At 40.6% G+C, this 25,953-nt stretch overlaps 1 protein-coding gene across 1 annotated transcript; it reads right to left on the bottom strand.

The window, feature by feature from the left end:
- Positions 1-1,040: 1,040 nt before the first annotated feature.
- LOC129777809 (DNA repair endonuclease XPF) lies at positions 1,041-25,101 on the bottom strand. The gene is made up of 6 exons (XM_055784309.1): positions 24,766-25,101; positions 23,944-24,702; positions 15,131-15,285; positions 14,027-15,078; positions 13,751-13,969; positions 1,041-1,730 (listed from the first exon to the last, which is right to left on the bottom strand). The coding sequence occupies exons 1-6, from the start codon at positions 24,984-24,986 to the stop codon at positions 1,041-1,043; spliced, it is 3,096 nt and encodes a 1,031-aa protein (XP_055640284.1). The 5' UTR covers positions 24,987-25,101.
- Between the last annotated feature and the right edge of the window lie 852 nt (positions 25,102-25,953).

Here is a 25,953-nt window from a genome sequence, read left to right as displayed (position 1 = left end):
CTATATAAAGTGAGCGATGGTGGGGCTTGGCCACATTCTATCATCGGACGCCAAGCATGAAAGACGCGATCTTGAAATTGATTTTCAGCATGAGAGATTGCTGCATTTGCCGGGGATGTATGCGGTGCGATACCGCAAGAGTGAGAGAAAGTAGTTTCAATGGGATGTGGAGCAGGAGAGCAATCGAAGTGTGTTAAAAGCGGTGGAAGCGTCGCGCCGGGTGAATGAGTGGCTAATCGCGCTCGATTTGATAGAATGCTGGAGTTTTATTTAGCTGTGACTTATTTGTATGTTTGTATGTAACATGTTTGTCTATGACGCTGTACCACATTAATTGAAATTTGACCCCTTTCCTGTTGACCGGTTGATCTGAAATTTGGAACACACCTATATCTCTGCAGTCATTATAAAACTGCACATTTCATGATTTTGAAAATCCAAGATGGCGACCGCTACAAAGCTCCATCAATATGGGTTTCAAATGAAAGGGATTGACTAGTAGATTATTTATGAAAAATGCAAATCCAAAATGGCCGCCACTACAAAATGGCAGATTACATATTATATATGGGTATCAAATGAAGGACTTGACTAGTAGAACACAATTATTCATGAGAAGTGCAAAGCCCAATTATATCACGATACCAGACGGTAAATTCCTATTACGATGTGCTTGCCATCAAGTATGTGTTCGTTGCCGGCTGAACAATAACCCCTGCAACATAGGCACCGCACGACATTTGCACGACAAATTTTGATTTTTTCGTATTTGAATCTAAACGTTTGAGTGTTTGCTGAGTGCTGAGGTTTTATGTTATCCTTTGATTTTTTTTCTGTAATTTTGTACATGAAAAGTTGATCATTCTGGGATCTGTGCCCCATGATATTCGAATAATGGACACCCCTTGGTGTAGTCCTACGTCTCTCCGATTATGTCCCCGACATTACCCACCCGTCTTTTTTATGAATGAAGATTAAATGAAAAAGTATAACGGAAATTAAAAGAGGTTGCACTTTATTGGAAAACATTTATTACTATATTATTTGCTTACACCTAAGAATGGTTTGCCAAAGCCACGTTTGAATTTCGATCCAAACTGTTTGTCAGCCAGATCACTTGGTGTAGGTTTATGAACTACATGCAGTATTTCCCACAGCATTTTAGCCTGTACCTGACTCGATAATAGCTCCGCAAGTTCAGATTCACTCATTCTCAGCAATTCTTTTAAGTTTTTACATTTTCGCATCGCTTTACCTATGTTTTTGGAATTGATTCCCGGCAATTTTATGATGAAATCGTGGATATTTGGGTTAGATCTATCCGCAATTCTCTCCATCTCCGCCAAGCCACCCGCCTCATCCGAACCAGCCAAAACCGCCACGTCCGGGTTCGGTTCTTGCTTACCATGCTTCAACTCCTCAAACAGCTGGGCCGTTGCATACGGACTTGGAGACCAGACGAGTTTCAATTTGGGAAAGTGCAACGTCAGCAGCTGCAATTTTTGGGTGATGTCAGCATTGGAAGAGGCAGAATCACCTGACATCATGAAGTGCCGCTGCAAATGGAAGGGTTTGTTTTGGTCGAACTCGATGAGCAGAATTGGTTTGGAATAACAGCGAGACATTTGTACACATTGACTGTAGAGTCGTCCTGAGTTCAACGAACCGATGAGATCGGAGATCGATTTCCGCTCGACACAAATCTCAGGGGTAAGAATATAATCGCCAATCTGTAATTCATTGTTATAATCATAATATTATGATATGCGCGATGGATATGATAATGATGATGAACGAACGAACGTGATGAATTATAGAGGTTTTAAACTTTTCAGTTCATTCGCCTCTATGCGATAATGATGATGATGATGATGGTCCCATCTCATACCCCTACAATGGTTTGAGCTGAACGATTTATCATTAAGATAATACTAAGAATTTAACCTTACACATGAAAACCATCTGCTAATACGATAGATTACGAGTATTCCTTTGGGGCAATCCCAAGTTCGAATCCGGTTTCTACTGTAGGACCTATAAAATTTCATTGTATGTCGGTTTTCGCCGATGTCCAAAATCTAAGTTGTTTATGTCTACTAAAACGCGCGCGTGGCTCAAACGTTTGTAGACTACTCATGTATATACCTTTTTTTAGTCTAATTTAAAAGCAAAAATAATGCAACAAATCCATCATCATCAGTACGAACATAGTAGCTTATGTACACGCAAATAATTGATAACACAGATTTCACATGTACGATACACAACTTTTTGAACTCAGCCATTGTTGCCGCTTGCTTTATCTTTCTGGGCATCGAATTGAAGAAACTCCTTTAATATAATAGTGAGTTTTGTGACCTTCTAAATAAAAAGTTCAGTGTTCTTGCATCATTCGCGTTTCTTGTACAGACAAACCTTTTTTTGTGCGGGGGATAGGGATCGCATAAAAAATCGTGCAAAACTTCACCAGTAGCTTTAAAAAATCGTGTTCGGTACACATTTTGAAAAAAACTTTTTTTGTGCGGTAGATAGGGACGGCATAAAAAAAGTTTCCCCCAAGAAAATAACTCAAATCCACGGAAATTCGGTTGCGCGTGGCTGTTTTGTGCTTTCAGTTGCATGTCGAAACTAGAGATGGGCAAACCGTTCACCCAAAAGAGTGAACGAACTGCCGTTCTTTTTTGCTGGGCAACAGTTCATATGAACTGTATACCCAGTTCAGAACGAACTGTGTACGGTGAATGATGAACTGATAATACAGTTCAGAACGAACTGACCGCCGACTGAACTGTGTATGCAGTTCAGAACGAACTGACCGCTGGCAGAACTGTGCATGCAGTTCAGAACGAACTGTGTACGGTAAGCGGTGCGTAAGAGGAAAGAAAACGAACGAGTGATAGATGAATGGTGCTGCAAGGTAAGTAGTTCTCAAATTAACGAATGGAAACAAACGATAGCCCCATGAAACAACAAAAATAATATGTCGGTATAGTCGCTTCATAAAAAACGCTTGTTGCGTTCAGGATACGATGGTTTTAAATTGGATTGTTAAATTATTTATCAAATTTCATATTCTGGAGTTCAGGGTAAATATTTCAGTAAGTTGTTATGCCAATCTACCTCACTTATAAAATATAGTTGAAAGCTGAAAGTTGATTTAAACAGTCTTGTTAAACAGTAAAATTTGCGTCGCTAATATGAAATATGTTTTATATTATATCATATTGTGCTCGATAATTTTGAGATGGACGTTCGCGGTTTGGGTACAGTTTTGCTATAGCATTTATTGCAATACATCGTAAGCAAAGCAGCACAATGCTAGTTTATGCTGAAAATAATGAATAACAAACAAAATTAAAATTTCAAAATCAAAGTTTGATTTTCTGTAGTGCTAAGTTATTTCTAACAAACATCGGACATATCCCGCCACTGTACAAAAGAGTGAGTGAACTACTCAAAAGAACTAGTTCACTTAAGTGAACGATTGGTCACTGAATGGTTCATTAAAGAGAACTGTTTTGCCCACCTCTACTCGAAACGTGTTGCTGTTAGAAATCATGTCATGCAAAAACTTAGAAAAACTTAGAGCATTTGATGGGAGGAGGATAATTGAGACTCCAATATGCTTTTATCGCACTGAAATCTATATAAACCATCGAAAAAAACTAAATGGACGATAAATTCGCACAAAAACAGGTTTTACTCTATTATATTTATACAAATCACTTCCTCGTTCTATTCGATCACACAAGTATCGAGGCAACATTTCATTCAAAATTTTGAAGATGAACACCATTATCAAGTAATGATTTCTTTGCTTAACAGATAACCACTGTAGCGCGTCCAACATTAAATTAAGGAAAGTGTATCTATGACATCTTAATATTAACCACATGATCTTATTTTGTAATCACTGCAATCTCAATACTTGTGTGCTATTTGCAAGGAACTAGAGGGAAGAACAGAAGTCCATAAATCTACAATTCCATTGCGCTTCAATGTTTGTAACAATAAGGCCCTAGAAATTGTTTCGAAGGCGCGTTTCAACTCCAAGAACACCGCAAAATAGTTTCTTTAGCCTCGATATTCTCTTTCCAATTTGCTAACATTAAATACAGAGCGGTCTCACAATCTCGGTCTCTCGATATCCCGACTGTTCTGGCATCAGCAAGTTCTTGTTGTTAATAAAATTCATCAGCTGGCCTTTACTACAAGTTCCAATTTTTTTCTGTTGTGGACAACATGTTAATAGGACGGTACTCTTCGACGGATGTCTTTGGGGATAGGATAGGAATCACAAAGGATTCCTTCCAAACTTTAAGCACGTGCCCAGTTTGCAATGATTCATTTATCAGGCTCAGCAACTCGTGTCCAATAACATGAAAGCAATCTTGAATCACTTTTGCGTTGACATTGTCGATACCAGCCGATGTCTACAAGGAAAAACAAATATCTTTCAACTCTGCAAATATGATAGGTAGAAAACATTCTAATCTACAAATGTTATTCATCGGCTGTATTATTTCGTAAGGCTCACTGACCAATTCAATACTTTGATTAATCAGCTGTACACTGTTCACAAAATAACTGTTGAATTTTTCAGCTATTATTCGTTCTGAATGTTCGAATGTTATGGACCGCGATAAACTACTCTTAGTGTTAAGCAAACATTTCAATATTTTCCATAACTCCTTGCTGTTATTCTGATGTGGATCGATTTTCCTCTGAATATATTCACATCTATTTTTTTTCAAGGCTCGTGAATACATGTTCCGCGAAGCAGTGTACATATTCCAGTCGACCATATTACTTCTCCGAAACTTTACGTACTGTTTATCTCGTTTACGCTTGAGACGCAAAAGTGATAAAGAGTACCAGCTGTTCGAATTCTTGAAATTGATTTGTTTTTCAAAAACATAGCTATTCGTACACACGTACATTAATGAGAGCTGTTGCTTTCAAATCCAAATAATCAATTATCGCAGTAAAATCCAGGTTTCTCGCGACTAGATGAGACAGTGCTTCTTTTGAATATTTGTCCCAGCACTTGATTTTAATTTAAAAAAGTGCTCACGGAAAGATTAATCGATGAATTTCACCAAGCGAATGTTGGTATCAGAGAAATTGCTCATCGGATTGGACAATCCCATCAAGCAGTGCTCAATTATTTGGCGAATCCCCAAGGATACGATAAGAAGGAGAGAGCTCCACGTAAATCGAAGCTCTCTGATCGGGATAAGCGGTAAATAGTTAGAACAGCTTCGAATACCTCAAAATCGATTATGCAAATGAAGCAATATTTCAATTCAGATGTTACTCGGGTGACAATTAGTCAAGTTTTGGGGAAAAATTCTCACATAACAAGGGATTTGAAAGGTTAAAGCTCTTCGTCTTACACCATCTCACATAAGAAAACGTCTGAGTTTTGCCAAAGCTCACATAAACCGACAGTGGGACATGGTATGTTGTGACAAAGAATGTTTCCAAAAGAATACATTTTGCTATATACCATAACGAAAAGCTCTTCAATGTATGGGTAATCTTCACTGACGAAAAAAAGTTGGATGGATGGTCTTGATGGTTCCAACGGGTACTGGCGTGATTGACGGAAAAAGCAACAGTATTTTTCAACCGGGAATTTTGACGGAGGCTCGTGCATGGTTTGGGTGGGATTTTGTGCAACTAGAAAGCTCAAGATAGCAGAATCTACACTGAGGGAAAACGGTACACCACGATTGAAGAGCTCAAGCTCGCAATTTCGGAACCATGGAGAAATATCGAAAAATTCCGTTCAGCAGAATTTGGTAAATAGTATTCCAACACGAATTTTCCAGGGTATTAACCTAAATGGCAAGGTTGCCAATTATTGACATGTAAATCAGCCGATCATTTTGTATTTTTCATTGATTTTTTTTTTTTCCCAAAATATATATTTTTATCAAGGCTCATATGGCGTTAGCCTCACGGGGCCGGGAGTTCAATACTTTGACAATTTTTCTTATTATCTATGTTAGTAATATGTAACCGATTACTCGCGGTTGGCTCGAGGTTAGTTTTACAAGTGTTTTCGTAATTCGGATGTTGCTGTCTCCAATGCTCTGTACGTGTGCCCGACACGGGATACTTCCTATTGGGATGCAGCTGACCATTAATAAGCAACGCCCCCCTAGTCTGTACCTCATATCTAGCGTGGTGCGTCTTTCTCGACTCGAGGAATCCAGGATAGAATGGTCACTAACCGGCGCAATCATCAGTTCATGTAGAGTTGTCATGAGCGGTACAACCTTTGGCTCTTGTTGAATGATCAGTGGACTGCACAACCTTTGGCCCGTGTATCTGTAAAGAGTGTGTGTATGTATTGCCGCGACTAAGTAAAAGTTTATCGATCGGATAGGAGGGATATAAAACGGGGACACAACGAAGGAAACATCATTAAACGTTGACATCGGCGTTCCTGAGGAACAGGTATAGATGAAGCAGAAGATCAGGATCACGGCTACCTAAGATATCCCGGACGGGGATCTCCGATTGTCTGCCTTGTGCTCTCAGTGCTCTAGAGAGCTGAGAGCGAGCAGTATGGAACCGGATACACGACCAGACAACATGCTCGATGTCGTGGTAGCCATCGCCACAATCACAAAGATTGTTTGCTGCGAGCCCAATGCGATTGAGATGCGCGTTTAGGTTGTAGTGATTGGACATAAGCCGAGATATCACGCGAATGAAATCACGACCTACATTCAATCCCTCGAACCATGCACTCGTCGAGACCTTAGGGATAATCGTGTGTAACCAACGACCGAACTCATCTCCACTCCACATGCGCTGCCAACTTACGAGCGTGTACTGACGAGGAATGTGGAAAAATTCATTATAAGTAATTTGCCTTTCAAAAAGTGTGCCTTCTAAAGCGCCCACCTTAGCTAGCGAGTCCGCTTTCTCATTCCCCGGAATCGAACAATGAGAGGGAACCCATGCTAAGGTAATCTTGAATAATTTTTCGACCAAAACACTCAATAGTTGTCTTATTCTAGTTAGGAAATAAGATGAGCGTTTATCAACCTTCATTGAGCGGATTGCCTCTATTGAGCTGAGACTGTCTGAAAAAATAAAATAGTGGTCGATGGGCAATGTTTCAATGATCCCCAATGCGTAGTATATCGCACCCAGTTCAGCGACATACACGGAACAAGGATCTTTGAATTTGAAAGAGGCACTGGAATTTTCATTGAAGATGCCGAAGCCAGTGGACCCGTTTATGTATGAACCGTCAGTAAAGAACATTTTATCAGATCTAACTTTCCCATATTCTGCCGAAAATATCGGCGGAATATAATCGGAGCGTAGATGATCTGGGATTCCATGGATTTTTTGTCGCATGGACAAATCAAAAATGACAGAGGAATTGCAAAAGTATGGGAAGCAAACTTGGTTGGAGATGCCTGGTGAAGGGTGCACGTCGTGGGTAAGGTACTCATGGTATAAAGACATAAAACTTGACTGAGGAATCAGTTGGAGTAGATTTTCGAAGTTATCAATCACCAATGGATTCATGATCTTGCAACGGATGAGAAATCTGTAGGATAATTCTGTGAACCGAAGAGTAAGCGGGGGAACTCCTGCCAAAACTTCGAGACTCATCGTATGTGTCGAATGCAAACACCCCATGGCTATACGCAGGCAACGATATTGTATTCTCTCCAGCTTGAGAATATGAATCCTGGCAGCTGATCGGAAGCAAAAACTGCCATATTCTAACACTGATAATATCGTTGTTTTGTACAACTGAATGAGGTCTCCTGGATGGGCACCCCACCATGTTCCGGTTATTGTTTGGAGAAAATTGATACTTTGCTGGCATTTCTGTTTCAAATACGCAATGTGTATTACCCAGGTACATTTAGAGTCAAAATATACTCCAAGGTATTTGAAAAACATCGAGTGCTTGATCGTTTTGCCGGATAGGTGAAGCTGGAATTGGGCGGGTTCGTGCTTCCTAGAAAAAACGACCATTTCAGTTTTCTCCGTAGAGAATTCGATACCCAGCTTGAGGGCCCACGTGAACACATTGTTCAGGGTATCTTGCAACGACTTTTGCAGAACGACGGGATTAGTACCCGTGATGGAAATAACTCCATCGTCTGCAAGTTGTCTCAGCGTGCAGTCTCTAGTTAGACAATCATCTATATCATTGACGTAAAAACTATACAAAAGGGGGCTTAGGCAGAAGCCTTGTGGTAGGCCCATAAAACTGTATCGAGAAGATTTCAAGCTGCCATGATTGACAAACATGTGCTTTTCTGACAGTAAATTGTACAAGAAATTATTCAGAATTGGTGAAAGTCCACGATTATGAAGTTTCTCTGAGAGAATTTCCATGGAAACTGAATCAAATGCCCCTTTGATATCGAGGAAAACGGAAGCCATTTGTTCTTTGCGAGCAAATGCGATTTGGATTTCAGAAGATAGCAGCGCCAGACAATCGTTTGTCCCTTTACCTCGGCGGAAGCCAAACTGCGTATTTGACAGCAAATTGTTCGCTTCAACCCACTTGTCCAAACGAAGTAGAATGATTTTCTCTAACAATTTACGAATACAGGATAAAATTGCAATCGGCCTATACGAGTTGTGATCGCAAGCCGGCTTGTTGGGTTTTCGTATGGCTATCACTCTCACTTGTCTCCAGTCATGCGGGACAATATTCAGCTCTGGAGACAAGTGAGCAAATTTGAAAATCCAACGGTCAGAGTATTCCTCACTTTCATTTGTATGGTTCCAGCCACGCATTCTCCTAGCCGTATTCCAAAGAGTGCTCATAGCGGTCTCCCTTGACAAACCATTGACGAACTTTCGCCAATATCCACGCTTTTTTGCTTCAATCAGACCTTTTAGTTTGGCTTCTAGAGCTTGGTACTTTCGAAACCATTCCACTAGTCCAGTTTTCCGGAATTTTTTGAAAGCGGATGATTTTTCAAGGTAGACCTTTGAACACTCCTTGTCCCACCAAAGTGATGGAGGACGACGTCGGAAAGTGGTAGCCGGTACACGTTTCTTTTAAGCTTGAAGTGCGCTTTCGTAAATCAAATCGATATAAAATTATACTCTTCGAGTGGAGGAAGTTCATGCATTAAAACAAGTGCTTCAGATATTATTTCTGCAAATTTTCTCCAGTCAATATTTTTCGTGAGGTCATACGCAATATCGACTGACTCACGAGAACCTGATTCATTGGCGATCGATAAAATTATTGGCAGGTGGTCACTACCGTGAGGATCTTGGATTACCTTCCACGTGCAATCCAGGGATAACGAAGAAGAGCAAAGTGATATGTCTAGCAGGAGGGTTGGCTATTCTAGTTGCTTCCCCAGTATTCAAAACTGTCAATTTGAAGTTGTCGCACAGATCATAAATCAAAGTGGCACGGTTGTCATCGTAGAGTGAACCCCATGCTGTTCCATGGGAGTTGAGGTCACCTAAGATTAGCCGCGGCTCCGGCAGTGCCTCGATGATATCAAAAAACTGATGGCGGCCAACCATAGTTCTTGGAGGAATATATATCGAGGCAATGCAGAGGTCTTTGCCATTGATTTGTGTCTGGCAAGCGACAACTTCAATGCCTGTCATCGATGGGAGAGTGACTCTATAGAAGGAAACGAGTCATTTCGATCGAGGCGAATAATGTTGAAATCGTGGAAATTTAGTTCGTCGGCTGAAGAAAGCCATGTTTCACAGAGGGAAAATACATAACAGTTAGAACTATGAATTAAAAATTTAAATTGATCTAGTTTAGGAATGATGCTTCTGCAATTCCACTGTATTACAGTGGTCAAATCCTTGACCTCTTGCACTGAATCAGGCATCGAGGGAAATGAACGCTGCTAAAAAACCACATTTTTCTTTCAAAAATGTTCTCACAATCGGGAGCAAACATAATACTATGCTTTTAAGAGGGTCATTTATACATTTTACAGCATTTAAAATATTGTCCACCAGGTCAGAAAGCGATTGTGGCTGTTGCCTCGACCGCGAAAAAGGAACAGACGTGTTGGGCTCTGCTCCGGGAAGTGCTGAGGACCCCTGGTGCGTAGAAGAACCGCTTAAACCAGGAGGTACTTGCTTCGGTCTATTCTCAGCACGTTCGATACGAGGTTTCATTCCAATTTGGGAAGTTTCGGTCTTCTTTCTGGGGAGTGATGGAAAAGAAGTGATTTTTCTTTTCCTAATGGCACCCTGCGATGTACCGGAACTTCCTGCATTGGGAGCGTCAGCAACAGGTTCGTCGTTCTGCAGAATGTAGTAGGGATTGTCCTGAGTCGTTGAAGCGGAACTCTTAAGCATTTCTGCATAAGTACGCTTGGAACGTTCCTTTAAGGAACGCTTGAGTTTTTCCCCTCGTTGTATGTACACCGGGCATTGAGAAAGATCATGTGGAGCCTCGTCACAATGAAGACACTTGCGCTCTTTCGCGCAAGAAGTCCCATCATGACTCTCTCCACAATTTGCGCAACGTTGTTTATTGCAACAATAGGCGGCCGTGTGACCGAGTTGCATACATTTGTTGCATTTCATTGCCCGGGGTACAAACAACCGAACAGGTAAACGAAGTGCACCTATTGCAACGTAGTTTGGAAGAGCGGAACCCTCAAATGTCACACGAAAAGAGTTTGTCCGATTGAGAACTCGTTTGTCATTTTTAAGTGACACAGACTTCAGTCGATCGCATTCAAGAATCTTCACACTTTTAAGTGAGGAGTTCTTAAAGCGACCGACACCATCGAGTATCTCTTTTCGAGTCAAACCCTTTTCGTCTATTACACCGTCTATTTCAACGTTGCAACAGGGTACGTATACGCGATACTCAATCGCAAAAAGATCACAGCGCGTTATTGCATTCGCTTGGGTCCTGCAAGAGGCGACAACTCGTAATTTGTCTGGCCCCATCCGAGTAATTTCAGTAACTTTGGAAAATTTCTGCGTTAGTTCTTTTGAGATGCGAATTACATTAAGAGGTTTTGATTTTCGTTTAAAGTATACAATGAATGGACCTTTGAATCCCTCCGGGTATTCCTTTAGACGAAAATCATGTTTTTCATCAATTTCCTCATCTTCAGAACTTTCTACTTCATACACAGAATTTTCCTCCTCAACGTCTGCTTCATCCTCTTGCTCTTCAGGAGGTGGGTCAGCATCAGAAACATTCAATAACGTGGAGGGGGGATCCTCCCCGCCCTCAGCCATAATAATAAATTAGTCACCTGTTCGATGTGAACAGTATAGAATAATAATAAAAAATAGAAAAAAATAAATGAGTAAATAAATTATATTTGTATTCAAGGTATATATAAATTATATTTATTTAAATTTTTTATTGTATAAATTCAAAAATGAAAAAAAGTTTCAACAAAAGTTCAACGGTAATGTAAGAAAATTGTACACCCCTAATGCCAACGCTTGCCGATTTGGTAAATACAATGTTGGACAATGGTGTAAATCGTACACAGGAGGTTGAAGGAATGATAAATGGAACAATAGAAAAATAAACTTCTACTTGCCGCTGCTGTGTAGCGTGTGATGAATGTGTGTTGATCTGAACTGGATCCTCAGCGTCTCGATCGTGCACCACTTTTTATTGAGCTCGCTTCACTCGCAAGCGCTGATGAAAAAAGCACAATATAAATCTGCGTGAAAAAAAACACCGTTATCGGATCGATTCTCAAACTTGTCCGATCAGCTCGCGAGTTCTCGAACGACTCAAGTTTTCATTGATAATACGTATGAATTTTGAAATGGTCTTATGGAAACTGGACAGCTGAAATTATCATATTCAATCACAATAAACAAACAACTCTTTTGAACGTTAAATATACTTTATTCTTAGCATTCAATAATGTATGAATGAATCTTGTTGAAATTCTAACTATTTGTGTTGCAACGGAATAGAATCAGGGTGGTTTTATAGAAGTTGGACAGAGTATATTTACTGGATTAAACGTTGCATTTCTTCTTTTCTAACAGTCTCCGATACATTGGACACTGTGTACTATAAGCAGGATGGGCAATATTCAATTTTAGTTTCTGTTCTTTATTACATTTTAAACAATTTGCGCGCCTAAATTCGGTTGAAGAGCATTCAGATGTTTTATGATTTTCATTACATTTTGAGCAATTTTGCTCATTTTGGCAAACTGTGCTCTTATGCCCGAATTCTTCATATTTGAAGCAACGTAGAATATTAAAGGCCTCAATTACCATACACTTATCTCATCCGATGCTTACTTTGGGAGTCTTCATCAGACATCCATAAGTGCATGGTCAACTTCAATAACTACATTGTATTTGTTATATTTAAAACTTGGATTTTCATATTCTGCAATGACTCTAACTTCTCGGAACGCGATATTTTCGGTTTTCAAAAGGTCAATGAAAATATCTGAGGAATATTGATCACTCTTCCCAAATATTTTAAATTTCGGTTTTTACTTAAGTACCTCTTCGGTTAACCAATTCCATCCACCTGTAATTTGATTACCGGAGATGGAATGAAGAGAGAGAAGTAGGAAAGATGGCGATCTTATTTTTACTTAAGTACCTCTTCGGTTAACCGATTTTACCAAGTTTTACCGGACTGGGAACAACAGCGTTTAACTTATCACCCAGATTTCTTTCAATGCTACTCTTCACAGTTTCAATGTCATTCCCTGTGGCACACTCAACTATAATAGAGCCGTCTTTCCCGTTTCTAAAATTACTAATTTTATGGATTCTAGGATCCATTTTATTTTTGAAAAATTTCCTTGTCTCGTCATTATTTTGCGAAGACTCAACTGGCTTGATCACTATAACAGGGCAAGCTTTACGTTTCTTTTCCAGTTTTGGTTTAATAGTTGTGCTTTTCACCACACTTGCGTGTGTGCGTCCATCGTTCTCAACATCGTCATCATTTTCTGTATAGGTAACTTCTACTTGAATCGGTTCTGATTTATTACAATTTTTTCTTCCTACTCGGGCAATCAGGTTCAGGACTACCTGTCCTACTACTCAGAGCCCGTTTTCTATTCATCCCAGCTATTTTTTTTTTCATCGTGTTCATTTCATTAAACGAACTTTTCAAGTCCTTCACATGTTGGTAAATACTGATTTCAATACTTCCGATCTACTGCGCTAGAAGATCATCGAAAGATCTGAATAGTTTCTCAGTTTACTTTTCAATCGCAATCTTTACCCGCTCATCGATGTTCTTTTGAAACTCGTTTAGAAAAAGTGAAAGAGCAGAGATTTTTTCTATCTCTTTCTTCACTTCTCCGAAGTCCAGACGTTTTTGTAAGAGATGTGCAGCGCCGGTGATATCGAGCACCGCAAACCCCTCCGTAAGAGACTGGATCATCATTAATTAATATATTGGTTTCGCACACATCACATCTGCACACACGCATCTTGCATGCAATAATCCGTGCAAGTGGCAGCAACAGCCGAGCCTAAAACACACATTAAACACAAAAGGACGTCCAAACAATAATGCCGCTACAGTCGCCACCAAAGCAATAGCAGACCGTAGCGTTATTATCTAGTCGATTGATGAAAATCAGAGTAAATTAAAGCATGCACTTATACTTATCTGGATAAATCATCAATTCAACTGAACGTTGAACACAATTTCATAATGAAAATATCAAATTGTACGGAGCACAATTTGCACACAAGCTACTATGTTCGCCATTCAAAGAGATGAGATGATATCGAGACTCCTTACCGTAATAGTGAGTGGCACTACTTCTATACCACGACGATGGATTAAGCATGGCAAATCAGAACGGAACTCTCGCATGTCCACTATGATTTGAGGTGTAACAACCGCTTCTTCTGCTCCGAGTTGACCACCAGCCTGTCGAGAAGATATATCTTGCGTCTTCTGTAGCATTGTGATGGAATCATCCGATTTTCCGTCCTGATACTCAGGTATTACCATAGTCTACAAAAACACCTTACGTTATAATAGGGAAAAAAACTTAAGTAAACCTATTCTCACTCGTTTCGTTTCAATGAGCAACTCGAATGCCTGCTTCTCTCTTCGCAAAGATGTCAAATACGACTGCTCCTCGACGGTTTTGGAGTGCGTTATCACAAACACCCGAACTCTTGCAATCTGTTGGCGTTGTTGCCTCGCCTCGTATATTTCTATTTGACGAATTGCCGCAACATGACTGTGGTACAAAACAATATATCTAGGCTTGATATCATCCAATGTTCGTTCTAGTGAGCCAAATCCATAATTCTCACTTTTGAAGGTTTGAATAAACAGCAATGGTTTATTGCTTTCATTCACAATTTTTGTGACATCAAGATTCTCCATCTCCTGGAAAGACTCAAATTCGCCACACTCGAATTGTGACACATCGAAACAAGAACTCTCTTGCCCTTCACTAACAACGGTATCATTTGCTTCTGGCTTTTGAGACATCGTAAGTATGTATGAGTCTCTGAAATACTGATATTCGTCCTCCTCTTCATTCTTGGGTAAATCCGCCTCCATATCGGATACTTTCGAGGCGATCGATGACCGAAGTATGTCCTCATCATCCTGTTGAATTTGGCTTGGGGCGTTCGTTTCAGATGCTTCTTTTGCAGCAACTTCTTTGCGGCGTTTCGCAATTCTATCTCTAAGGAAATCGCCTTCCTTATTGAGTGAACCTGCTGATGATTCTGCATTCAATGCTGATTCTTTTGCAACCGATTTGGTTAGCTTGGCATACGAATCAATATTTTGAATTTTGAACGGATTTTGTTCATTATTTGATCCAATGTGACGATATCTTTCCGATAATTTGGACACTGTAACGTCATTTTTCATCGCCATATAGAACAGGCATTTTTCAGCCCCTTGCGTGAGATATTCGTTCAGCTGATAACAAGTTCGAGCATCCTGGCACAGTATAAGAACCTTTACCTGCTGTTGGAAATATTTTCGCCTTTCTTCGTCTTTGCGAATTTTTTTAGCCGTCTCTTTTATGTCCAGTGGAATTTCTTGTCGGAGAACTTCCGATAAAATCTTCCACTTAGGACAAAGTTCTGGTTCGAATTCTAAAATACAAAATGTTTTTATATTTCGTGAAAAATGAAAGCTACATATTACCATCACTCTTATTGAACACGCGGTCTTTGGATACGGTAAATATTCTTTCAGCTGAGTCCAAAATAGTCCACCCAGAATTACTGAGAGCATATTCAGCCGATCTGTATTTCCTCATCGTTGCATAGAGAGTGACTGCATCATGATAGATTGTGGATCTAATGCAACTTGTTAAATATCATTCCCATCCAATATACAAACATATACAGGTTGGACTCGATTATATATAATCGCAATTTCACTTTCAACGTTAATTTTCGAATCCAATACATGATCGAATCACAAAAAAGCTATTTTTCTATTAATGTTTGACATTCATACATTAATAAAAAAATTGTTTTCTTCAGATTCGATTATGTATAGGATTTGAAAATAATTGTTGAAAAAAAATGGTCGACTATATATAATCGAGTTCGACCTGTATGTACATTCTGTCAAATATATACCGGGAATTTGTAGTTTTAAATCTACCCGCTGAACAATTTTCAATTGTTTTATTTTGATTTATATACCGGGGTGTAAAATGAAAGTTTCGAAAACGAAAACGTTACGCCGGAGACCGAGATTTTGAGCGTTAATAGCTCCTAAGAACTGAACGAAACGGTATGATAAACACTTCATTCGAAAGATGGAATGTCTATGCGTTATATATTTGTTACTTTTTGATCCAAAAACTTGTTTCAGTAGCCTTAAAATTGCTTTCAAAACAGGCTCCTGAAATCACCAATCGGTATATAAGCGAGCGTCGCTCGGAAATCCACTCAGTTATTATTGAACAGCGATTGGAGCATGATGTCGCTGTTGTGGTGAAACTAACTTCGTTCATCATGAAAGTGCTGATGAACGGTGTCAGCAAGAACATGTCTGTGCACCTTAGGCCAGAAGGGAATCCATCAGGAGGAGAACGATGCCACTGAAAAGGCGACCAAGAGAGTACCAGCATCGAAAATTGGTTCCGCTTGATGCATCGGAGCAACTGCCACAAACACATACACGCGAGCATCAGTAGAATACTTTCGTATCCAATATTGGCAGCATAAAAACTTGTATGTTCATTTATTCATTCATTCAGAATGGATTTAGATTCAACTTCAAACAAATGATCACTGAATCAACGATAGTCCTACGTCAACCTTGCGGTTATACCACAAAATAACCCACTTCCTGTTTTTTAAGTTGGTACTACTGTCAGCAGGGTTACCATATCTACAGAATATTAGTTATGACTTGATCTCAATAATTTTTTCCCATTACATCAATTTTATTCATATAGCATTCTAATCAGTCTGAATGAAAGTCTTTTTGGCACTCATATGTAGCGTGAAGAACTGCTTTCTCATGTTCAATCTAAGGCTAAAAGATGCAAATTTCTGTGTCATCAACTAGCTTTACAATAAATAAATAACACTGTTTATCTGTTTCCTACTAAGTGAATGCGAATTTCTACGTGGATACCGTCAACATTGTCAAATCATAATAACTATGTCAATGATACTAAAGCTAAGATTATGTTTCAAAATTGAACTTATAAATTCAATACATATATCGATACAGATTTTCTGAGAAAAAAACTAAATAAATAGATTTTTTGAGATCAAAAACACAGATTTTATTATGGCAACCCTGACTGTCAGTGGTCCTAATGTCAATTTTGTGCACGATCTGTCATTTAGTTTGTTTACAGTGTCATTAATAACAAGTTAACTTTTTTTTGCTCGGCGATTTTTGATATGGATAATTCTATTGGTCAACGATATTCACCCATATTCCGGAACTCGAGCGAGTTTAGAAATTTCCCAATCCGTTCGAGATCGACTTGTGCATTCTAGAATCCGCCCGAGATGGAAACCCAATCGACATATGCAAAATTGCCTTGATGCGAAACAAACGTCAAAATAATTCATCCGTATTCGCGAAGTTATTTACGTTCTATCACATTGAGTTTTAAATTGTTGAATTATGAATGAAAATTGAATGAATTTCGTTTTCGGATCCGCCCGAGATGGAAACCCAATCGATATAGGTAAAATTGCCTTTATGCGAAACAACGTCAGAATAATTCATCCGTATTCGCGAAGTTATTTCCGTTCTTTCACATTGAGTTTTAAATTATTACTTGATGTTATTCAAATACTTTTAGATCGCACGTTTTTTGTCGTTCAATAATATTATGTTGTAGACAACAGATCGACTGGCAACTGTGCTGATAACCTGTGGCTCGACCTGACAGTTCTAGCTGTGAGCGCTCCGATGTCAACAAGAGGAATAAGGACAGAAGGAATATTTATTTTTGTTATGATGTTTTATGTAACACTGTTGTTCTTTTTAATCTGTTATTAAATGTAGTTATAATCGTTAGTTTGTGTTTCAATTCAATGTCAAGAAACACACGGCGTAACAGTGGCGACGAGAATTTTAAATTGTTGTATTCGTTTCGTGATTTCGTGATATTTTTGTAAACAACATTTCGCCACCCGCGCGGAAGAAACGAAAAAGAATGGAGAACGAGGATAGTATGCGTGACGTCGAGCAGCAGCAGTTCCGTACACAGCAGCAGCAGCAGCAACAGTTCATTTCAACACCCGCATCAGCATCCGGGCAACTGTTTGCGTCTCCCCCTCGGCCTGTTCAACAACAAGTTCCTCTCACGACAGAAGGATTACTGTTGCAAGTGATGCAGATGTTCCAACAACAGCACTTGAAGCAGCAGCAGATGATGAATCAAATCCTGCAACGGCAACAACAGAGCGAAGAACAACAGCAAGTATTCATGCAGAACGTCGTATCGTCAATCAAGGTGCAAGTACCGCCGAATCCAGAGCACATTCTCGACTCGTTGGCGAATAACATCAAGGATTTTCGCTACGATGTCGAGAACAACATAACATTTGCTGCATGGTACACCCGATACGACGATCTGTTTGAGAAAGATGCTTCACGACTGGATGATGACGCAAAAGTGCGGCTTTTGAGGCGGAAGCTTGGTGTTTCAGAACATGATAGGTACGTCAGTTTCATTCTGCCCAAACTACCAAAAGATTTCTCTTTTAGTCAAACGATAGAGAAGTTGAAAATGCTGTTTGGTTGCAAAGAGTCGGTAGTGAGCAGGCGCTACAAATGCTTGCAGATTAGCAAGAATCCGACAGAAGATTTCATCACCTTTGCCTGTCGTGTGAATAAACATTGCGTCGAGTTCGAATTGGGTAAACTGACGGAGGACCAATTCAAGTGCCTTATGTTCGTCTGCGGATTGCGAGCAGAGAGTGATGTTGATATTCGAATGCGTCTTCTGTCTAAAATTGAAGAGCATTCTGACGTCACGCTGGAGATAATTTCTGAGGAATGTCAGCGTCTCCTCAATTTGAAGCCTGACAATGCTATGATTGAGTCGCAACCCACACAAGTGAATACGATCAGACACCAGTATCGCAGGAAACAGTTCGTACGTCGAGAGCAATCTATACCGAAGCCAGCGAGTGGGAGTGGGAGAAACCACAAACTCCTTGCTGGTTTTGCGGCGCGTTTCATTTCGCGCGTGATTGCGGCTTCAAAAGCCACAAATGCTCTGATTGTGGGCAGTTTGGACACCGTGAAGGATACTGCAACAGCGCGAAGAAGGCACGGGGGAGTATGCGAAGGCGTAAGAAGCTGAATGTGGCAAGCAGGGTGGTGAAGGTGAACGAGTGTTCTGTACAGAAGCGAAGGAGATTCGTTCCCGTTTTACTTGGTGGGGTTCAAGTGCGTCTGCAGCTTGATACTGCCTCCGATATCACCATCATCAGCAAGCAGCTTTGGCGGAAGATTGGTAGTCCTGTCCTGGATCCAGCAACGGTAGAGGCGAAGTTTGCTTCTGGCAGTGCATTACCATTTGAAGGTGAATTCAGTTGTGATGTTACGATTGGTGGGAGAACCCACCGACAGCTCATCCGTGTTTCTGAGAAGCAGCTACGACTCCTTGGGTCTGATGTGGTAGACAGTTTCGGACTATGGTCAGTTCCGATGGACGCTTTCTGCAACCATGTTTCGAGTTCGTCTAATTTTGGTTCTTCGTTCGAGTCTGAGTTTCCGAGCGTTTTCAGCGACAAGCTGGGTTTATGTACGAAGACTAAAGTGAAATTGGAACTGAAAGAAAATTGCAAGCCTGTTTTCCGTCCAAAACGTCCGGTCGCATATGCCATGTACGATGCTGTAGATTGTGAACTAGATCGGTTGGAGCAGTTGAAGGTTATAACACCGGTAGATTATTCGGAATGGGCTGCTCCAATCGTCGTCGTCCGTAAAGCGAATGGTACAGTTCGCATTTGTGGTGACTACTCTACGGGACTCAATGCCGCTCTCCAGTCTCACCAGTATCCTCTCCCTTTACCTGAAGACATTTTTTCGAAACTGGCTAACTGTAGAGTCTTCAGTCAAATAGATCTTTCCGATGCATTTTTACAAGTGGAAGTCGACGAATTTCGAAATTTTCTTACCATCAACACACATCGCGGGTTATACCACTACAATCGTCTGCCGCCAGGTGTGAAAGTTGCCCCAGGTGCATTCCAGCAAATTATAGATGCCATGCTAGCTGGACTTGGGGGTTGTTCTGGCTACCTCGATGACGTAGTACTAGGTGGTCAAAACGAGCAGGAACATAACCGCAATTTGAAAGCTGTTTTGCAGCGAATTCACGAGTTTGGGTTCACTATCAAGGCCGAGAAGTGTTCGTTTGGCCGGAATCAAATCCGGTATCTCGGTCATATCATCGATTCCAGTGGGTTACAACCAGATCCTGCCAAAATCGAAGCTATTGTCAAGCTGAAACCACCCACAGACGTTTCTGGTGTGCGCTCTTTTCTGGGGGCAATAAATTATTATGGGAAGTTTGTCCCGAACATGCGGAAGTTGCGATATCCCCTAGATAATCTGCTTAAGACAGAAACAAAATTTCTCTGGACACCAGAATGTCAAGCTGCATTTGATCAATTCAAAGCTTTCCTTTCATCAAACGTTTTACTCACACACTATGATCCGAGGAAAGAGATAATCGTTTCTGCTGATGCTTCATCCGTTGGTCTAGGAGCCACCATCAGTCACAGGTTCCCCGACGGCTCTATCAAAGCTATTCAACACGCTTCTAGGGCGCTGACTAAAGCAGAGCGCAACTACAGCCAACCAGATCGAGAGGGTCTGGCAATCATCTTCGCAGTAACGAAATTTCATAAGATGATCTTCGGGAGACATTTTCGTCTGCAGACTGACCATGCCCCGTTGCTAAGAATTTTTGGTTCGAAAAAGGGGATTCCGGTTTATACGGCCAACCGGTTACAACGTTTTGCGCTCACATTACTTCTCTACGATTTTGAGATCGAATACGTTCCAACAGCCAAGTTCGGGAATGCAGATGTTCTCTCTCGATTGATAGACCAACACCACAAATCTGAAGAGGACTACGTCATTGCCAGTGTCATAATTGAGGAAGATGTGAAGTCAGTAGCATTGGATTCAATCAGTGCGTTGCCTCTCAGTTTTAACGTTGTAGCTCAGAGCACTCAAGCAGACGCAACGCTTCGCAAAGTTTGCCGATATTTGACGAACGGTTGGCCAAATGCGAAGCTCGACGATCCCGAACTCAAGCGTTTTCAGGACAGGCAGGATTCGCTCACAGTAGTGGATGGCTGCATTCTTTTTGCGGACAGGCTTGTGATTCCATCGCAACACCGGAAGCGGTGTCTTGCTCAGCTACACCAAGGTCATCCAGGCATGCAGAGGATGAAGGCCATTGCGCGTAGCTACGTCTATTGGCCCACCTTGGATAGTGACATAGTTGGATACGTGAAAGCATGTCAACACTGCGCATCCGTAGCCAAATCAGCTCCACATAGTACTCCGGTTCCGTGGCCGAAAACATCAAAACCCTGGCAGCGGATTCACGTAGACTACGCAGGACCAATCGAAGGAGATTACTACCTCCTTGCCATAGACGCATTTTCTAAGTGGCCAGAAATTATAAAAACTGGTCGCATTACTTCTGCTGCAACGATTGGCATTCTCCGGGGCCTTTTTGCTCGCCTTGGAATGCCAGAAACACTGGTTACCGACAACGGAACACAGTTCACAAGTGCCGATTTCTCCAATTTTTGCACAACGAATGGCATCGAACACCTCACGACAGCTCCGTTCCATCCTCAATCAAATGGGCAAGCGGAGAGATTTGTTGACACATTCAAACGAGCCATAGAGAAGATTCGAGAGGGGAGAGGCACAATCGCAGAAGCTTAAGACGTTTTTCTGCTCACCTATCGCAGCACGCCGAATTGTTCTTTACCGGAGGACAAATCACCGTCTGAGATAATGTTAGGTCGTAAAATCCGGACGTGTTTGGATCTACTTCGTCCTCCAGTTGTTCAAGTTCCAGATCAGCTAGTGAGTAATCAGAAAGGCTTCAAGAAGAACGATACGGTGTATGCGAAAGTTTTTTCGAAGAACCGCTGGAAATGGGTTCCAGGCATCATCATCGAACGAATTGGACAGGTGATGTATAACGTTTGGGTAGAACATAGAAATATGATGCGCTCCCACCTCAATCAACTGCGTAGCCGAACCGTAGACCCACTGTCAACGAAGCGGTCAGATTCCCTTCCAGAGCAGTCTCTACCACTGAACGTGTTGCTGGAAGCATGGAATATGAAAGAACCAGCAAAACCGACACCTGAATCGACTGTATTGCAGCATGTTTCAACACAGCATTCAAGTTCTGCAACGGGACTCTTGAGTTCCGATCGAACGCTGCAAAATATACCGGCGGGGCGTGTTTCTTCAACTCCGCGGCATGATATGTCGCCTCCATTGGAGTCAAGTCCTGCACCTTTGTCCTCACCGTCAACATCATCAACGGAATCCAACGATTATGAATCGGCGATTGAGGCTCAACCGATGGTACCTCTACCTCGGCGGTCTTCAAGGATCCGAAGACCCCCGCAGTGGTTTGACCCGTACCATCTCTATTGAAGAGGGAGATGTTGTAGACAACAGATCGACTGGCAACTATGCTGATAACCTGTGGCTCGACCTGACAGTTCTAGCTGTGAGCGCTCCGATGTCAACAAGAGGAATAAGGACAGAAGGGATATTTATTTTTGTTATGATGTTTTATGTAACACTGTTGTTCTTTTTAATCTGTTATTAAATGTAGTTATAATCGTTAGTTTGTGTTTCAATTCAATGTCAAGAAACACACGGCGTAACATATTACAATCCAGTCCATTCTACATATAAACCTGAGAAATGTAAACAGCCCAGCACAAGGATGCCAGGTATGATAACCTGTGTCAGCAGGTTCATCAATTAATTAATCAATCAAAATTTACGTTCAAAATCGAGTATTTTTGAGATGCTCTAAAATTAATCACAATTCAATTTTGCTTCTCGCTTTTTGTAATTCTGGACGCTAGAACTATATTAATTAATTTTTTTTCTTTCATTAAAACAACTAAAAACTACGAATTACACAAACTAGTTTATTCAAAGGGCAAACATCAGAATCAAAGCTTGTTTTTCTCATTTTCCAAAGTTTTTCCGTATTCAATCTGTGCTGTATCGAAGATTCAATGGAAAAACGATCTTTCGATCAGAGAAACCATTGACAGCAAGGGGAAAAAGTTGCAAAAAATTGCTTTTTTGAAGCAAAATGGACTTGAAAAATAAATTTGATTGTCTCCGCATCACCTAGATCAGCTCTACTCAACTGCGGCCTGACGGACTTTTCTGGATGGCCCATTTAGTATTGACAAATTTTATGCCAACACGTCTTAGGAGCTGGCAGCACCACCTCAGATTGCAGTGAATGTGGGTGGGTGGTGTGGTGATGTGATGTGGGTGTGAAGACAGTGATCATTTAAGCAACTTTACACAGTTAAAATCTCAAAACAATAGATTACTATTTGAAAATGCCCAAAGCTTCTACCTCAAAAACTATGAGACCTAAATGTAGGACATAAGTTATTGTCTTTGATCAAAACTTTGTATGTGTCATACTTTTTGAGTTAGAATTTTTTGTTGAAATTTAAGAAAAAACATTGACCCTTTTCAAAGAGTAGTCTATTTTTTTGGAAGATTTCAAGTTGCTCAAATAAAAAATGTCACCCACAACGTTCCACTGCAATCTGAAATGGTGCTGCCAATGGCCAGTTGAGTTGGCATAAAAAATTCGTCTATTCCTTTATTTAAAACTATTTTGTGAGTGTAACGATAACGAAAAACTATGAATGATTTTGAGCGTTAATACGTCTTTGCCGGCTAATCGGAGCTAAACGAAAAAATGAACAGATGAGATAAATAAAAAAAAATATTTGGATATATAGAAGGTTCAGTATTTCAGCGTCACTCTAGACAGCGAGCAATCAGCAGTACATGTTAATTCTTAGAGTGAATTTGACAATCTTCTCAGATTGGCGTTTTATCGCTTTGCGAAATATTCGTGCCCCCACTCATTGGAAGCATTTATTCATCGGTGCGTGTCAGTGTTACCAAATGTTTGTACTGAATGGTTTCATTTTTAAATTTATAATTACGTAGCACTTTTGAAGATCTTTTTTTTCTGTAAACATGGAAAATCAAAAGCTCGTAGAGCCCCAAAGATAGTGGCAAATAGCCAGAGAGAGAGAGAGTTGTCTAAATAAATCCTTTGTACAAGCAACAAGCAAATAAATGATACCCAGAAAATAAGAGTAAACGGATCGTTCTCGTTATTACTGGACCGGATTATAGAATACATTACAAGTTCCTTTAAAACACAAATTCCCGGTATATATTTGACAGAATATATTACTTACATCATAAGGCTGCGAAGAATCCTAAGATCAGCCACTATAAGTTTGGTTTGGGAGCTCAATTGATGCCAAATAGTATCCAGCTGCGCTTGAAGAATTTTATGGAACTTTTTCGTAACGCAATTCTCCACCGTTACCTCCTGCAGTTCAACTTGATGATTGAGGCTTTTGATGTTTTTTATCAGATAGTTCATTATATCCAAAATATTTGTTTGCAACAGAATCATGTTTTGACTCATTGGCACCTGCATTTCCACAACGAGCGGCTCAAAAGGCTTGAGTGATTGCTGAATTGTTGCATGGAAGCGCGGCCAAATAAAAAGCTCCTTGACGAATAGATTTCGCATTACCTTTTCCACGTGACCATAGCCATAGGTGAAGGCTTCAACATTTTTCGAGAAAGCCTTTATGAATCCCGTTTTGTTTTTTTGACGGTATAGCCTGAGAGCGAATGCTTCCTGACAAGATTCAATTATCTCGTGTGCTTTGACAACAAAAATTCCGGTTATCAATTCAATTGGGATCCGATTTTTCAGAAGATCCACTACAAGAATTCTTGTACTGATGAAATGGATACCACCTTCCGAATAAACACGCTCTCTTTCCGTGGCATTGGTGGAAGATTCATGGACATGCTCATTGTTCAATTGCGATGCATACAATTTTTCTTCATAATCGGAACTGTTTATTACCAACACCAATGTCGTTGGATCACTGAAAATCTTCAGCAGATTCAGCAATACTTTTTCGTAGCTTATTCCCCTGGAAATGTGAAGCTAGATTAGTAGTTTTGTTCAGTGTGGATAGCAAATGTACACAACTTACTTAGCACAAACAACTAAGCCATCTGAATGGAGCAAATCCAAAAACATCTGTCGCTCATACTCAAGCATTGGGATTCCTTGAGAGGCGAGGAATTCTTCTGCATCAACCAGTTCACTCAATTCTTGCTCCCGCTTAATTTCATCACATTGCTGAATTTGTCTTTCAGCTTGTTCGGCGGAGCACGCCAAAGCCGAGTCGACATCATCCTCCGCTTCATCCATTGCTTTCTCGCTGGAATAAATTCACTGTTCATTCACGAAAGACCACAAACAGTTCCTGTTTATATGTGAGACAGCAAGCAAATGATTTTACCGGCTAAAATTTATCAAAACAAAGTAAATATACACAGCTATTCGAAACGTCGCAAAATGTTGTACAGGGGGCTGACTTGTATCCTCATTTTGATTCCAAGGATTCCGTAATCAAGAATCGTAAGAATGTAGGTATTATTTTTTCGGTATTTTCGTATTAACATCATTGGAGTCGAAATGCAACAGATAGCAATTTTATTGTTCGCACGGGCACTATCTCGATTCAACATTGATGCAACATCGATTCTCACTCCGTGGTGTACTTGGATAACATAGGCGCTAGAACGCTCAGCAGAGTAGTGAAATCACTTGATGTGTGACGTATCAAATAATACGGGGAGGGGTTAAGTGCCACTAAAATGCGTATTTCAAATTTGCGGTATATCACTCACTTTTCGAAGCAAAAATGACCCGGGCAAACGTAATGCACCAGGCAAACGTATGCCGTCCGACGTTCATTAAAGCTCAGTCGGACATTGTTAAAGGATCGTATCATATGTTTCAAACTAACCGGGCAGTCAATGGAACACAGGTTTGCGTGCGATACACCGCCACTTCCGACGGCGAGTCGGCAGTGGACTCGGATCGCGTCATCTTTAGGCTTGGGCCGCCTCGATTCCTTATCCTCGTTAAATTGGGGACTTCGTCGTACATTGAACTCAGAATATATTTCGAAAAACGAAAACGAGAAAATAAATTTATAATAGAGATGTGAGGCATTTATACACATGATGATATCTTTCTTGCGCCACAATATTTCTAGCCTACTACACTTTTTCTAAGCGGTTGTTTCTATTGCAGTTGTTTATTGCAGCGATTTATTCCGGTCACGGTTTGGCAGTGAACCCTCTCAGTAGGAAAACAACAACAGAAATGG

The sequence above is a fragment of the Toxorhynchites rutilus genome, chromosome 3 (genome assembly GCF_029784135.1).
Source record: "Toxorhynchites rutilus septentrionalis strain SRP chromosome 3, ASM2978413v1, whole genome shotgun sequence".
Classification (NCBI taxonomy): Eukaryota; Metazoa; Arthropoda; class Insecta; order Diptera; family Culicidae; genus Toxorhynchites; species Toxorhynchites rutilus.
This window is presented reverse-complemented; position numbering and strand designations above follow the sequence as displayed.